The following is a 15701-nucleotide window of genomic DNA, read 5'->3' as shown; positions in this document are numbered from 1 at the left end:
GAACGAGACATATTTGGCAAACAGCCGCATTAGTACTAGAATTTACTGGTGACCTCTGCTAAAATCGACTGTTACATAAACAATAAAATACACAGACACACACACAAAACACACACACACTTCATTGCTACAGTGGCACGGAGACGCACAGCCTGCACTTCTGTGCTCCCGCGGGTCCTCCTGTAAATGTGAGACAAACTCCGGGGTCACGAGGCAGTGAGAAGACAGCCGAGTACTGCACACAATGGAGCACAGTTCGCAGTCTCGTAAAGCTACTGTTTTTGCATCCGGTGCGCTGTCGGCATACCCTCCAGTAAAGTGTCTTTTGACACCTTCGAAGTGCTGGGACCGCCCGCCAAGTATCGTGGCTGGAAGTTAACTGATTCCACGAGTCTTCAGCGTGATTCCGACATCCGGCACAGATTGCCGCCCGGCCCTTCCTCTGATTTGCTTCACTGATCTGTACGTTCTTAACTCACTGAACCCTGTGCCAGTTTTATTTCTGAGTGTCACCTTCCCCCATGAACCGTGGACCTTGCCATTGGTGGGGAGGCTTGCGTGCCTCAGCGACACAGGTAGCCGTACCGTAGGTGCAACCACAACGGAGGGGTGTCTGTTGAGAGGCCAGACAAACGTGTGGTTCCTGAAGAGGGGCAGCAGCCTTTGCAGTAGTTGCAAGGGCAACAGTCTGGATGATTGACTGATCTGGCCTTGTAACACTAACCAAAACGGCCTTGCTGTGCTGGTACTGCGAACGGCCGAAAGCAAGGGGAAACTACAGCCGTAATTTTTCCCGAGGCATGCAGCTTTACTGTGTGGTTAAATGATGATGGCGGCCTCTTGGGTAAAATATTCCGGAGGTAAAATAGTCCCCCATTCGGATCTCCGGGCGGGGACTATCAGCAGGACGTTGTTATCAGGAGAAATAAAACTGGCATTGTACGGATCGGAGTGTGGAATGTCAGATCCCTTAATCGGGCAGGTAGGTTAGAAAATTTAAAAAGGGAAATGGATAGGTCAAAGTTCGATATAGTGGGAATTAGTGAAGTTCGGTGGCAGGAGGAACAAGACTTCTGGTCTGGTGAATACAGGGTTATAAATACAAAATCAAATAGGGGTAATGCAGGAGTAGGTTTAATAATGAATAAAAAATTGGAGTGTGGGTAAGCTGCTACAAACAGCATAGTGAACGCGTTATTGTGGCCAAGATAGACATGAAGACCACGCCTACTACAGTAGTACAAGTTTATATGCCAACTAGCTCTGCAGATAACGAAGATATTGATGAAATGTATGATGAGATAAAATTATTTATTCATGTAGTGAAGGCAGACGAAAAGTTTATAGTCATTGGTGACTGGAATTCAAGAGTAGGAAAAGGGTGAGATAGAAACATAGTAGGTGAATATGGAATGCTGGTAAGAAATGAAAGAGGAAGCCATCTGGTAGAATTTTGCGCAGAGCATAACTTAATCATAGCTAACACTCGGTTCCAGAATCATAAAAAAAACCTGGAGATACTAGAAGGTATCAGATAGATTATACACTCCTGGAAATTGAAATAAGAACACCGTGAATTCATTGTCCCAGGAAGGGGAAACTTTATTGACACATTCCTGGGGTCAGATACATCACATGATCACACTGACAGAACCACAGGCACATAGACACAGGCAACAGAGCATGCACAATGTCGGCACTAGTACAGTGTATATCCACCTTTCGCAGCAATGCAGGCTGCTATTCTCCCATGGAGACGATCGTAGAGATGCTGGATGTAGTCCTGTGGAACGGCTTGCCATGCCATTTCCACCTGGCGCCTCAGTTGGACCAGCGTTCGTGCTGGACGTGCAGACCGCGTGAGACGACGCTTCATCCAGTCCCAAACATGCTCAATGGGGGACAGATCCGGAGATCTTGCTGGCCAGGGTAGTTGACTTACACCTTCTAGAGCACGTTGGGTGGCACGGGATACATGCGGACGTGCATTGTCCTGTTGGAACAGCAAGTTCCCTTGCCGGTCTAGGAATGGTAGAACGATGGGTTCGATGACGGTTTGGATGTACCGTGCACTATTCAGTGTCCCCTCGACGATCACCAGTGGTGTACGGCCAGTGTAGGAGATCGCTCCCCACACCATGATGCCGGGTGTTGGCCCTGTGTGCCTCGGTCGTATGCAGTCCTGATTGTGGCGCTCACCTGCACGGCGCCAAACACGCATACGACCATCATTGGCACCAAGGCAGAAGCGACTCTCATCGCTGAAGACGACACGTCTCCATTCGTCCCTCCATTCACGCCTGTCGCGACACCACTGGAGGCGGGCTGCACGATGTTGGGGCGTGAGCGGATGACGGCCTAACGGTGTGCGGGACCGTAGCCCAGCTTCACGGAGACGGTTGCGAATGGTCCTCGCCGATACCCCAGGAGCAACAGTGTCCCTAATTTGCTGGGAAGTGGCGGTGCGGTCCCCTACGGCACTGCGTAGGATCCTACGGTCTTGGCGTGCATCCGTGCGTCGCTGCGGTCCGGTCCCAGGTCGACGGTCACGTGCACCTTCCGCCGAGCACTGGCGACAACATCGATGTACTGTGGAGACCTCACGCCCCACGTGTTGAGCAATTCGGCGGTACGTCCATCCGGCCTCCCGCATGCCCACTATACGCCCTCGATCAAAGTCCGTCAACTGCACATACGGTTCACGTCCACGCTGTCGCGGCATGCTACCAGTGTTAAAGACTGCGATGGAGCTCCGTATGCCACGGCAAACTGGCTGACACTGACGGCGGCGGTGCACAAATGCTGCGCAGCTAGCGCCATTCGACGGCCAACACCGCGGTTCCTGGTGTGTCCGCTGTGCCGTGCGTGTGATCATTGCTTGTACAGCCCTCTCGCAGTGTCCGGAGCAAGTATGGTGGGTCTGACACACCGGTGTCAATGTGTTCTTTTTTCCATTTCCAGGAGTGTATAATGGTAACACAGAGATTTAGGAACCAATTCTTAAATTGTAAGGCATTTCCAGGGGAAGATGTGTACTCCGCCCTATCTATTGGTTATGAACTGTAGATTAAAACTGAAGAAACTGCAAAAAGGTGGGAATTTAACGAGATGGGACCTTGATAAACTAACTAAACCAGAGGTTGTACAGAGTTTCAGGGAGAGCATAAGGGAACAAATGACTGAAATGGGTGAAAAAAGTACAGTAGAAGAAGGGATGAAATAGTGAAGTAGTGAAGGCAGCAGAGGATCAAGTAGGCAAAAAGACGAGGGGTAGTAGAAATCCTTGGGTAACAGAAGAAATATTGAATTTAATTAATGAAAGGATAAAATATAAAAATGCAGTAAATGAAGTAAGCAAAAAGGAATACAAACGTCTCAAAAATGAGATCGACAGGAAGTGCAAAATTGCTAAGCAGGGATGGCTAGAGAACAAATGTAAGGATGTAGAGGCTTATCTCACTAGGGGGTAAGATAGATACTGCCAACAGGAAAATTAGAGAGACCTTTGCAGAGAAGAGAACCACTTGTATAAATATCAAGAGCTCAGATGGAAACCCAGTTCTAAGCAAAGAAGGGAAAGCAGAAAGGTGGAAGGAGTATATAGAGGGTCTATACAAGGGCGATGTACTTGAGGACAATATTATGGCAATGGAAGAGGATGTAGGTGAAGATGAAATGGGAGATACGATACTGCGTGAAGAGTTTGACAGAGCACTGAAAGACCTGTGTCAAAGCAAGGCCCCGGGAGTAGACAACATTCCGTTAGAACTACTGACAGCCTTGGGAGAGCCAGTCCTGACAAAATTATACCATCTCGTGAGCAAGATGTATGAGACAGGCGAAATACCCTCACACTTCATGAAGAATATAATAATTCAAATCCCAAAAAGAAGGCAGGTGTTGACAGATGCGAAAATTATCGAACTATCAGTTTAATAAGTCACGGCTGCAAAATACTCACGCGAATTCTTTACAGACGAATGGATAAACTGGTAGAAGCCAACCTCGGGGAAGATCAGTTTGGATTCCGTACAAATATTGGAACACGTGAGGCAATGCTGACCTTACGACTTATCTTAGAAGAAGGATTAAGGAAAGGCAAGCCTACTTTTCTAGCATTTGTAGACTTAGAGAAAGCTTTGTATAATGTTGACTGGAATACTCTCTTTCAAAATCTAAAGGTGGCAGGGATAAAATACAAAGAGTGAAAGGCTATTTACAATTTATACAGAAACCAGATGGCAGTTATAAGAGTCGAGGGGCATGAAATGGAAGCAGTGGTTGGGATGGGAGTGAGGCAGTGTTGTAGCCTCTTCCCAATGTTATTCAGTCTGTATATTGAGCGAGCAATAAAGGAAACGAAAGAAAAATTCGGAGTAGGTATTAAAATCCATGGAGAAGAAATAAAAACTTTGAGGTTTGCCGTTGACATTGTAATTCTGTCAGAGACAGCAAAGGACTTGGAAGAGTAGTTGAACGGAATGGACAGTGTCTTGAAAGGAGGATATAAGATGAACATCAACAAAAGCAAAATGAGGATAACGGAATGTAGTCGAATTAAGTCGGGTGATGCTGAGGGAATTAGATTAGGAAATGAGACACTTAAAGTAGTAAAGGAGTTTTGCTATTTGGGGAACAAAATAACTGATGATGGTCGAAGTAGAGAGGATATAAAATGCAGACTGGCAGTGGCAAGGAAAGCGTTTCTGAAGAAGAGAAATTCGTTAACATCGAGTATAGATTTGTCAGGAAGTCGTATCTGAAAGTATTTGTTCGGAGTGTAGCAATGTATGGAAGTGACACATGGACGATAAATAGTTTGGACAAGAAGAAAATAGAAGCTTTCGAAATGTGGTGCTACAGAAGAATGCTGAAGATTAGATGGGTAGATCGCATAACTAATGAGGTGGTACTGAATAGGATTGGGGAGAAGAGACATTTGTGGCACAACTTGACTAGAAGAAGGGATCGGTTGGTAGGACATGTTCTGAGGCATCAAGGAATCACCAATTTAGTATTGGAGGGTAGCTTGGAGGGTAAAAATCGTAGAGGGAGATCAAGAGATGAATACACTAAGCAGATTCAGAAGGATGTAGGCTGCAGTACGTACTGGGAGATGAAGAAGCTTGCACAGGATACAGTAGCATGGAGAGCTCCATCAAAGCAGTCTCTGGACTGAAGACCACCACAACGACAACAACAACAACAACAACAGCAATACCTAAGTAGTGAGGTTCGATAATGAATTTTCAGGTGATAGGCAGAATTTTATCTTAATCCATAGGATAGTCAGCCGAGAAACTTACTACTGTCTTCCACATACAAATTACCTAATAAACATGTTGTTGGAATTAGAGAAATAGACTACGGGTCTCTTATTTCTATGAAAGACCAATGTATGTTTAATGTTGGTATTAAGAGTAAGCCAATTTGTGATAAATTACATGTACCGCACAGAACTGGGGTATCTGTATTTTGGCTGATGGCTGTAAGCACTATGGGACTTAACATCTGAGGTCATCAGTCCCTTAGACGTAGAACTACGTAAACCTAACTAACCTAAGGACATCACACACATCCATGCCCGAGGCAGGATTCGAACCTGCGGCCGTAGCAGCCGCGTGGTTCCAGACTGAAGCGCCTAGAACCGCTCGGCCACAGCGGCCGGCTATCTGTATTTTATTTAATGTCCTGTATTGTTGTGCTTGGATACTACGATTAATTCTTGTGAGACAAATGGACATGTTAATTAATGTCTCTACAAGCCACATTGAAAATTTTTAAAAAAATTACATAAAAGAATAAAACATTGTACAAATCATTAGTGGAAGGAAGTACACAGAGTAAAGTTCTGCCATTAGAGCAACAATGGAAACAAATCCATCAGCTATCGACACAGTAGAGAATTGGGAACGAAGAAATAAGGAATCGTCAAAAGACGGTGAGACGAAACTGCTGCCCCAGTAATTATGTCAGGGGGGTGGAATTTCAGTACTGCCGCGAGACGCGTATAAGAGTGCGGTACGAGAACTTGCCCTCCATCCTCTGAGTCGCCTGCCAGCTTTCCCTGACTTATCCCTCCCTCCTCCTCCTCGAAGAACAAACTAATAGTTTCAAAAGCTAAGACACGGCCTGTGCGTGACAGTACTACTGACATAATCTCCCACCCCCTCCCAGCTGACGATAGGCAATTCTGTCTCGTGTTTTTATGAAATAAGAGACCGTATAAAAGCCGAGAAATTATGGCAGAGGTAGTTACAGTTGTACGTGTAAGCTGCTAGGAAATGGCATCTTCTGACCTGAGGACTCGCACAGTTTTTGTCGGAATCTCAGAAAGATTACTGCCGAATGAGGCCGATCGTGACGCAGGTCTGCGCTACAGTGGAGTCCGACGTCGGCGGTCGCCTCAGGTGGACAAACTGGAGGCCGCTGTGTGATGGGTACCGTGGCCAGAACACGACCGCGGCGTAATCTGGCAACAGTTTGTGGCTACAGGCGACGGCTGCAAACTGCACGGTACGACGGTAAGTCAATTATTATCCGCAAAGTAGTTATAAAATTTTATTGTAATCAGATAGGAAACTTACAAGAACATCATTTTTCGACGCAGTCTCCTTGCCTTTCAACGCACTCGGTCCGTCGTCGTACAAACTTCCCGATGCCCTCGGTTGAGCTGCGAGCCAGGAATGCACCGCTTCTTTCACTGCTTCGTCCGAGGCAAATCGACTGCCCCTTAATGCCTGTTTGAGTGGACCAAACGAGTGACAGTCAGAAGGGGCAAGATCGGGGCTATACGGAGGATGATCCACAATACTTCAAATTTGAGTTTCTGGAGCGTTTCAGCTGTGTGGGCAGCAGTGTGCGGACGGGCACCGTCGTGCAACAACACAACACCTGTTGACAACAATCCTCAGGCTTTGGCCTGGCAATAAGCATCTCACTGTAACATAAGACAACAGTACTACCAAAATAGACAATACTATAAGTAAATTGCGGATAATAATTGACTTCCCCTTGTAAATGCAAATTCTCAAAACGGACAAGTGTAAACCAGCTGTGACAGCTTTAAGCTGTCCTCAGTCGTGATGAGCGGCCGACACAGACACCGGCACTGACACTACAACCGAACGCACGAGACACGCCACCCACATCTCGTCGGAGATTCCAGTTGGTGTTATGTGCGTTATATACATATAGCTCAGCGATTTGCTACTCCGGTGCTGTTGTCTCGCTTGCAGGTCACACACTTTGTTTACCAAAAGGGCCAGCAAAAAATTTCTACGTTAGCTCTATTAAAATGCCCATGTCCATATGCTAGTCGTGTTGCTCTGTGTTTAGTGTACATAAATAAAAATTTCAGACAACGGTATAAATAAAAATTTCAATATTCGTGCACGTGTTAAAAGACAACAATGATGTTCCGTGTGCAGTCAGCGAGGACATCAGCTTATAGAAGTTCCATTACATTAGTGTAATATATCTTTACAGTGGCCTTCCACATAAAATAAAAATTAATTCTTCATTGGCACTTTTTAGTGAAACACTGAAGTCAACCTTACTCGATCAGTGTTTCTATTCAGTACTGGAATCTTAAGAACTTGTCACATTCAAAACGCTTTCTTGAAACGTATATTTAGGTAACTAAAAATACTACAAACATACTTCTTTTAAATTGATAAGAAAAGTCCCAGAACCTCCTAGAAAATGCTAAGGTGAATTTTTTGTTTGGGGGTGGGGGGGAGGGGGGGTGGTATAGTGAGGCACGAACCAGCTACATATCACACAAGCACAGCTTCACAATTCCGTGTCTCTTTTCATTACACTATGCTGAATTTCCAAGTTACGTGTTTGTGTCTCATATCCTGTCGTATCCTAAAGACTTGAATCACTGTGTATCAACGGGTATTGGTTGTAACACATCGTATCGTCCAGAGAACAACACATCTCGATGGATCTTCAATGTGCTGATGCCTTTAAATGCCACACTTCTGTAATGTGCAAGTCATAGTGTGAAACATGTAAATATTAACATTTTTTATTCACCAGTATCACGTTTCCTGTCATTAGTGTACAAAAAAATCATATCAGTATTGTGTGTTTTTGAGAGATCCTCAATGCGTCAGTGATTTTAAATGGCTTATATTCGTAGGACGTTAGTTATATAAAACCCACCAAATATGGGCTCTAACTGAAATCCAATATGGTGGCTCTCATCTCAGTAGTGAGAGAGATATACTGTGCGCAGTGGCTGACGGTAGTCACCGAAAATGGGAAATACCTTTACAGTAGCTTCCGTCAGCCACTGCGCCGAGTGCACACGTGTGTGTGTGTTTGTTTGTTTTCTGTACACTTCTTAGCTGTTTGTGTTGCCTTTTACACGGTGTTCCTTTTGCAGAATGCAGTGTATCCTTTTCTCGTTGCACTCTTTTTTCCAGCCCTGAATGCTGTTTCTCCGAGGGGCTGCATTTCGTGCCCGACGTTGGAGCTCCCAGTAACTGGAACACCGCTCCCTCTGTGTTCCCGCTCGGCTACCCGCCCAAGAAATGCACTGGCAGAGAGACCGACAGCCGGCCGCGGTGGTCTAGCGGTTCTAGGCGCGCAGTCCGGAACCGCGCGACTGCTACGGTCGCAGGTTCGAATCCTGCCCCGGGCATGGGTGTGTGTGTGATGTCCCTAGGTTAGTTTGGTTTAAGTAGTTCTAAGTTCTAGAGGACTGATGACCACAGATGTTAAGTTCCATAGTTCTCAGAGCCAGCCAGAGACCGACAGAAATTTTTTTTGAGAAACTACGTCAACTTTCTTATCCACTCTTCAACACCACACTGGTAACGCCGATGATATACCCGTCTTTTAGGACACGGCGAATGATCAGATGGTGGTCAGTAAAGGAGAGCGAAGTATGTATGTCATTAAGGTCGCCTAGAAATGGAAAATAAATAAATAATTAATAACGTGATGTTAATAGTTACTGCAAATTTTAAAAAGTTGCTGCTCTCCTCCCCGCCCCCCCCCCCTTCCCCCACATACACGACACACAGACGCATTATTTTGAAGCCGAAGACCTCATTCGAGGAAACTTTCCTCGAGTGGTTTACGGATTCAACGCCGAGGAAAAGACTGGATCGTGTCAGAATACTTTTGAAATTGCACACATCATAACAAGAGCTATGCCAGTGTCAGGTGCCTTTAATGGTCACCTCACACATCAAGTAAAGAACAAAAATCTCTGAGCTGCTCGTTGCAGCTGGATGTGTGACTTGCGGGCTACAGAAAACGGCTGTTCGGAGACCACGGATCGTCTTCTAGAAGGGGATCGAGCACTCCATCAGAAAGGCACCAGTCAGCGTCAGCCTGACGTGGCAGCGGGTGGCACACTTCGTCAGACCCCACCGAGCTGCAGCTCGTCCGGTGCCCGGACTGTGGCGACGACGAGGAGTGGAGTCGAAGCCACAGTTTGGAAGGCCGATGTTTCTGTGTAATTTATCTAGAGAACAAAATACGAAAATTTCTCGTCGGATTATCGGCCCGGTCGTGGCACCGTTCCGTCACGACATCTGGACGAGTTTCCCACTCGTCACCTTTAGGTGAAGTAATACACGAGCGGGAAGCTCTTAGAGATGTCCCGACACGGTGCCACGACCCGGCCGATAACTCGGCAACATTTTGTCGGCGAGATTCGCCGAGAAAGCTTCACTCCCGTACACACACACAAAAAAAAGTGTAGTGAACAGTTTTTACGCACGGCTACTGTGGAGTAATTTTTCTCAAGCGAGTTCCCGTCCATTAACGGTTCAGCTCGTATTCGGCGAATGCAGTGATAACGTATAATAAATACCTGCTTGCAGTGACCGCGCGCCACTTACCAGGTACAGTAGCACCACCTCCTCGGACACTGCGCTTTCTTCAGGGCGCAGCACTCTGCAACAGACAGTGCCCAGTCACATTTATTTAACAACAAGCATCGAGTCTAGTTCGGTTCTTCTCGCAGTGTCGTGCCTGTAATGCACGTATTTAAAAGAAAAGAAAAAAAAAAGACACCCGACAACACACGGACAGATTTCACGGAATAGACTTCTCCCACAAAAATGGATAACAGTAATATTTTAACATTTCCCTCGGAATACTTAATTTCTGAGATGCAGATGCAGCATTGTACTATTGCGCCCCAATGTTTGCTCCTGGCATCACGCAACACTACTTCTTTGTGGCACCAACTTAGAGAACACGTTCACAATGTTCACTCACTTATTTCTGCACACACACACACACACACACATTACGGGCATATATTGCGTAGATTGTAGAGACCTGTTTAATATCTTGTTCCCAGGTGCCAGTCTGGGTTTTAATATTTAGGCACAAAGACAGTCAACAAACAGTAGATGATATGTACAGTAAACACCGGAGAAATCAATGGATAGGAGATTGAAAACGCAAATTGTCAGCTGCAGCCCAGATTCAGACATTAGAGATTCACGTAAACAGCATCATAAGTAACTAATTGTATCAGAAGGAGAGTTCACTAGAGCAAATTATAAAATGGCAAATGCACCTTTACCTTATTTAACCGCCCCCCCCCCCCCCTCACCACTCTCGGGCGAGTTCGTGCTTGGCTACAACAGGGCCCCAGACTCTGTCTGCAGCTCCTCTTGTCTGTCCTTGCTGCATGTTTATCGTTCTGCTATTCTTCTTCCCCTCCTTGGGGAACATGTCTGGGATATTTTTGGGAATGTGTTCTGAGGTTTCAATAGTCTGACATCAGAACAGCTCGTCATCTCTTTTTTCTTCTTCTTTTCTTTGTTTTCCATCTCTAAGCCTTCCTCCACTTTGGGATTTGAGGCTGCTCAATGTTTCTTGGAACTTGCCGTACCGTTCTCGCTACACCTCGCTTCGCGAAGGGTGTGGCCACACAGACTTGTAGCCTCAAATGCAGCACAGCAGTTCTAAAGCCGCCCAGTATCCCCGTCTCCTCCTCCTACAGCTGCGCAACCGGCCACCAAATCTTCGCCCCCTGCAGCAAAATCGACTGCTTCACAACTGGCTGGCTGGCAGGGACAAAAGGAACTCTCCTACGAAGACTTTTTACACCCCTCCGACCGACAAACATTTGAGTTTAATCTGCCAACCGCAAAGACGATAAGGAATCGAACGAAGACAGACGGTCGTCTACTTCCCCGACGCGGGGACCCCCTCCGACGGTGTCGCCGCGTGATGCCCTCAGCCGGCTGACCCCGTTCTGCCAGTGCACACTGCCCACAGTTCTTCTGCTCTCGGACCCAGAGAGAATGCCGATACCTCCGCAGATCTCGCGGAACGGGATCCTCCGGCCTCCGTGCCCCGTAGCGGTGAGTCTCCGAAGGCCGGCAGCTGCCGAGGCGACGACCCTCCGTTTGCTCCCTCGTCCCCTTTCCCCCGTGATGACTCTCCTCCGATGGAACATTCGTGGCATTAGATCCGACAGGAAGGAATTACAGCTACTCCTGGAATCGCAGTATCTGCTCATTTTCTGCCTCCGCGAAACAAAGTTGCAACCTCACGACCGATCTGACCTCTCGCTTTGACCTTCCCCCTGAGCACGGTATTCCGTCTCGTGGGGGTGTAATGCAGCTCATCTGGGATGAAGTTCGTAGCCAAACCGTCTCACTGAACATCTAGCTGCAAGCTGTTGCAGTCCGCATTATCCTTCCTCGCTTCACCTTTTCTCTTTGCAGTCTCTACATCCCTCTGTCATTTGGTGTCACCAGGACAGATTTCCTTTAGCTTATATGTCAACTCCCTTTGGGGCTATTCCAGAATGTGTCAGAGAGATGCCCTCTTGGCTGACCTTCTCAGTCAACTCGACCTCATTTGTCTCAACACTGGAGCACCCGTGTTCCTTTCAGATTCGACACACACCTATTCCCATTTGGACCTCTCATTCTGCACTCCCCAGCTTGCCTGTCGTGTCGAGTGGTCCATTCTCTCTGACACGTACTCGAGTGGCCTTTTTCTGTATGCTACCTGTTTGTCGACTCCTACCCCACCTACGTATAGAACCGAGGCCGACTGGAGGCTTTACTCTTCCCTGGCGACCTTTGAAGAACATTTCTCCAGTTGTGATGCCAGGTAGAATACCTTAGAAACGTTATCCTTACCGTTGCAGAACATTCCAGTCCTTACCACGACATATTCCGGTCCCTCGGTGGGCAGAGGCGTGCCGCCACTCGAATCGCACGCGGAGATTTGCTCTCCACCTTTCTAATCGTCATCCTACGATGGCAAACTGTATCTGTTACAAACAGTTAGGTGCACAGTGTTGGTGTATTCTTTGGGACAGCAAAAAAAACTAGCTGGATTTCGTTCACTACTACTTTTAACAGTTTCGATCCCACTTCTGTCGTGTGGACCAACCTCCGATGGCTCTCTGGGACCGAGATCCATTCCCAAATTTCCAGCCTGACAGTAGCAGACGCTGTTATCGTGGACCCTATTGCTATCTCCAACACCTCAGGCTGCTATTTTGCCGAGATTGTGAGCTCCACACCCTATCGCCCCACCTTCCGTTCTAACGTTCTGCGTGGTGTCTGTTTCTTCTATATCGTCTCTCCCTACCACTTTCGCGCAACGACACTACGAGCGTGTTTTTTAGGGAATTGACTAGTTTGAACCTGGGACCTGTTGCTGGTAAGGAGACGTCAGACAACACATGACATGTAGAGTTCAGAAGAGTTCAGTGAGACTGGCGATGATATAACCAAATACTTAATGATTTCAGCGTCAGCTCCACTGCACTCCCTGTAAAAGAATCTTAATACTAACTAAATTTAGTGGAAGGGGTTCGAGGCTTTCCTATTTTTAGTTAGCTGGTAAAATAACGTCGAAAAAGCAGTTAAGTTTACCATTGGAAATTTTATTCTACTGACAAAACATCGTTTATAAATTGCACTATTGATAAAAGGAAATGTTTTAATACAGGATGGCAAAAACCAACTGCGTTCAACAAAAATGTGAACGAATATTCCCTAAATGGGTTTCCAAGTTCTACAATGGATCGAAGGATGAGCTATGCCATATCACATCTATAATCTAGGTTTAAATTAAGTTTCACAAGAGAGACAACTATCAAAATGGTCTACAGTGACCCTCAATTATCTTTAATTACTTATCTAACTTGTCGTAAATTACAGTGACTGATGTGGCTTCTCAATAACTATATAAGAAAAAATCATCGCGTTTCAGATTTTTACTTCAAGTGGCAAATGTGAACACCGTGAGCTTTAATTCACGATCGACACTAGTATTACGCAAAAAGGAGGTGTAACAGATGAGACTTCTGCAGTTCTGAGTGAAGCTTTATGCGCTGTTATGCGGCATCGCGTGCTTTCGTTACCTTGTCGGTGTTCGTCAGGGGGCGGCGGGCAGCACAGCTCCACTCACCTCGCCGTCTCGGAAGCAACTCTCTCCTAACTTCTCCTTACTACAATTTACCGAAGTTGGTTTAAAAAAAACTATCTGGCTGTGTTTTCATCTGACCAATCAGGGTCTCAATGTTAACCTTAAGCTCCGCCTACAAAAATTCTGTCTATCCAATGAGAAACGTTATACTTTTCGTAGTGGGGCAATGTTTTTAAAGTTTGCAACATAACAGAGACGCGAAAAAGTCTCACGCTAAAACTTGCAGCTGGTGTGGTCCTTTTTGTGTTATCGTAAGATCTGTACTGTTCTTCTGGAGGGCTCTAGCTTTTAACATGGGCTGGGGGGTGGTCCTGACGTAACAGAGACGCGAAAAAGGCTCGCGCTAAGGCTCTAGCTTTTAACATGGGCTGGGGGGTGGTCCTAACGGTTAGCTGGCGACGTGGGTGTCCGTCCCTTATCGTAGGGCCTTCTAACTTAACACGGTTCTGCTCTCGGCTTCTGTTCTCGTTTCTCCCCTCGGAACTGCATCTGTCTCAACGGTGGGAAGGTATGACATACATTTAGGCATTCTTGTGTTAGTCTGTAGTATTCCATTTGCTCACTCGTTACTCGTATTACTTTGGTTAATTTAATGTCACGATTTATTCGGAGCTATGTGACATACTACTGGATTTGCTTATCATGTCAGGGTTTTCATGGAAGGTGTTGGATTTGCCTGACACCTTACACCGTCCTCGGAAACGAGTGGAGGAGGCACGAGCGATACACTCCTTCTCTCAGAATCGTGAATGCTACAGTGCCGCCCTTACTACGAGGGAGCTAGATCGCCCTCTCACTGCATCCCGATCTTCCGCCCCGGGGCCAAACGATGTTCACGTTCAGATTTTGCAGTGCACGAGCACTTTGTCGTTCGTATATAGAATTGCAGACGGGACATTCCTGGGGTGCTGGCGTGAAGCCACTGTCTTACCCGTACTTAAGCCCTGTAAGGACAAATACCATCTGTGTAGCTACCACCCCATTTCTCTCACCAGCTGTATTTGCGAGGTGGTGGAATGTACGGTTGACGGCCAGTTGGTACCGTGACTCGAATCTCACAGTCCACTAACCACTGCACACTGTGGGTTTCGAGTGCGCCGGGGATCTTCACTTTGTCAATCCGTACCGCGACTAGTTTTCTGCAGAAGTGCCAGAATGTGGCAGTGTTTTTGTTTTAGAGAAAACCTACAACACCTGCTGGAGGACCGGTATTCTCCATACTCTATACACGTGGAGCTTCCAAGGCCACATGCCCCGCTCCCTTCAGGAAATTTAAGAAAAACTGAGTTTTCGAAGCATGTGCAGGTTTCGCCTTGTCAGCCACCTCTATCCGGCGAACAGGCTGCCTCGAGGCTCTCTCTCTTGGCTGTATCCTTTGGCCTCTCCGGACCCCTACCCGTCGGTGACTTTGTGACCTGTTGCAGTCCTCCGAGGACTCGTCTCCTCGAGTGGCGTATTCGACGATGTCTCGATTGTCTTTACTGTTGGTGCTTTTCCACTGAGAAAAGCGTTTTTGCTTCCACCATCTTTGGATCTCGGGCCTGTTGCTCTTCCACTCGCTAAAGTTACGAAATTCCTGGGGCTCGTGCTCGATAGGAAACTTTCTCGGTCCTCCCACGTGTCATTACCCGGCTGCCCGCTGTACCCGGTCCCTCGATGTCCTACGTGTCTTCCGCAGTACTTCTTGGGTAGCAGACCTGGCCACCCTCCTCCATTTGTACCAGCTCATCGTCCGTTCGAAACTAGACTACGGGTGTTTCATTTATTCATCTGTACATACATGCATCCATCTCGTGCCACCTCAGTACAACCCACCTTCGTGGAATTCATTTGGCCACCGTCACCTTTTTCCACTGATCCAGTCGAGAGTTCGTACGCAGAAGCTGCCGATATACCACTGTCGTACGGGCGCGGTTTTCTCCTCGTCGGATATGCGTACCTTTTGTCTGCCGTACCAGTCACCCATCTTATGCCTCCTGTTTTGGTGACTCACTCGACTGCCAGTAGGGGGCGTGTCCTTCTCTCTCAGCTCCCGGAGTTTGCTTTCGGCTATTGTTGCAGCAGCTTAACTCGACACCACCTCCCACGTTCCCAGTGGGCGTGAATCTTTCACCACCTCGGCTCTGTGCAGCAGCCCTTCGTTCATCTCGGACGTCATTCGCTTCCTAAGGAAACTACTCCGGATTCGATCTACCACTGTAAGTTTCGCAACCTTCACTCACAACTTAGCGGTAGCACCTCCGTGTTCAGTGACGGCTCCGAGGCCG

General features: G+C 47.0%; 1 protein-coding gene across 1 annotated transcript in view; it reads right to left on the bottom strand.

The window, feature by feature from the left end:
- The window catches only part of LOC126109557 (uncharacterized), a 109416-nt gene that overhangs the window by 52996 nt on the left and 40719 nt on the right, over positions 1-15701 (bottom strand). Inside the window, exon 3 of the mRNA XM_049914572.1 lies at positions 9864-9918. Coding sequence (XP_049770529.1) covers positions 9864-9918 — 55 coding nt within the window. The remainder of the gene's footprint in view (positions 1-9863; positions 9919-15701) is intronic.

Source organism: Schistocerca cancellata, chromosome 12, assembly GCF_023864275.1.
Source record: "Schistocerca cancellata isolate TAMUIC-IGC-003103 chromosome 12, iqSchCanc2.1, whole genome shotgun sequence".
Classification (NCBI taxonomy): domain Eukaryota; kingdom Metazoa; phylum Arthropoda; class Insecta; order Orthoptera; family Acrididae; genus Schistocerca; species Schistocerca cancellata.
Note: the sequence above shows the minus strand (reverse complement) of the source record. Positions and strands in the feature narration are given on the sequence as shown.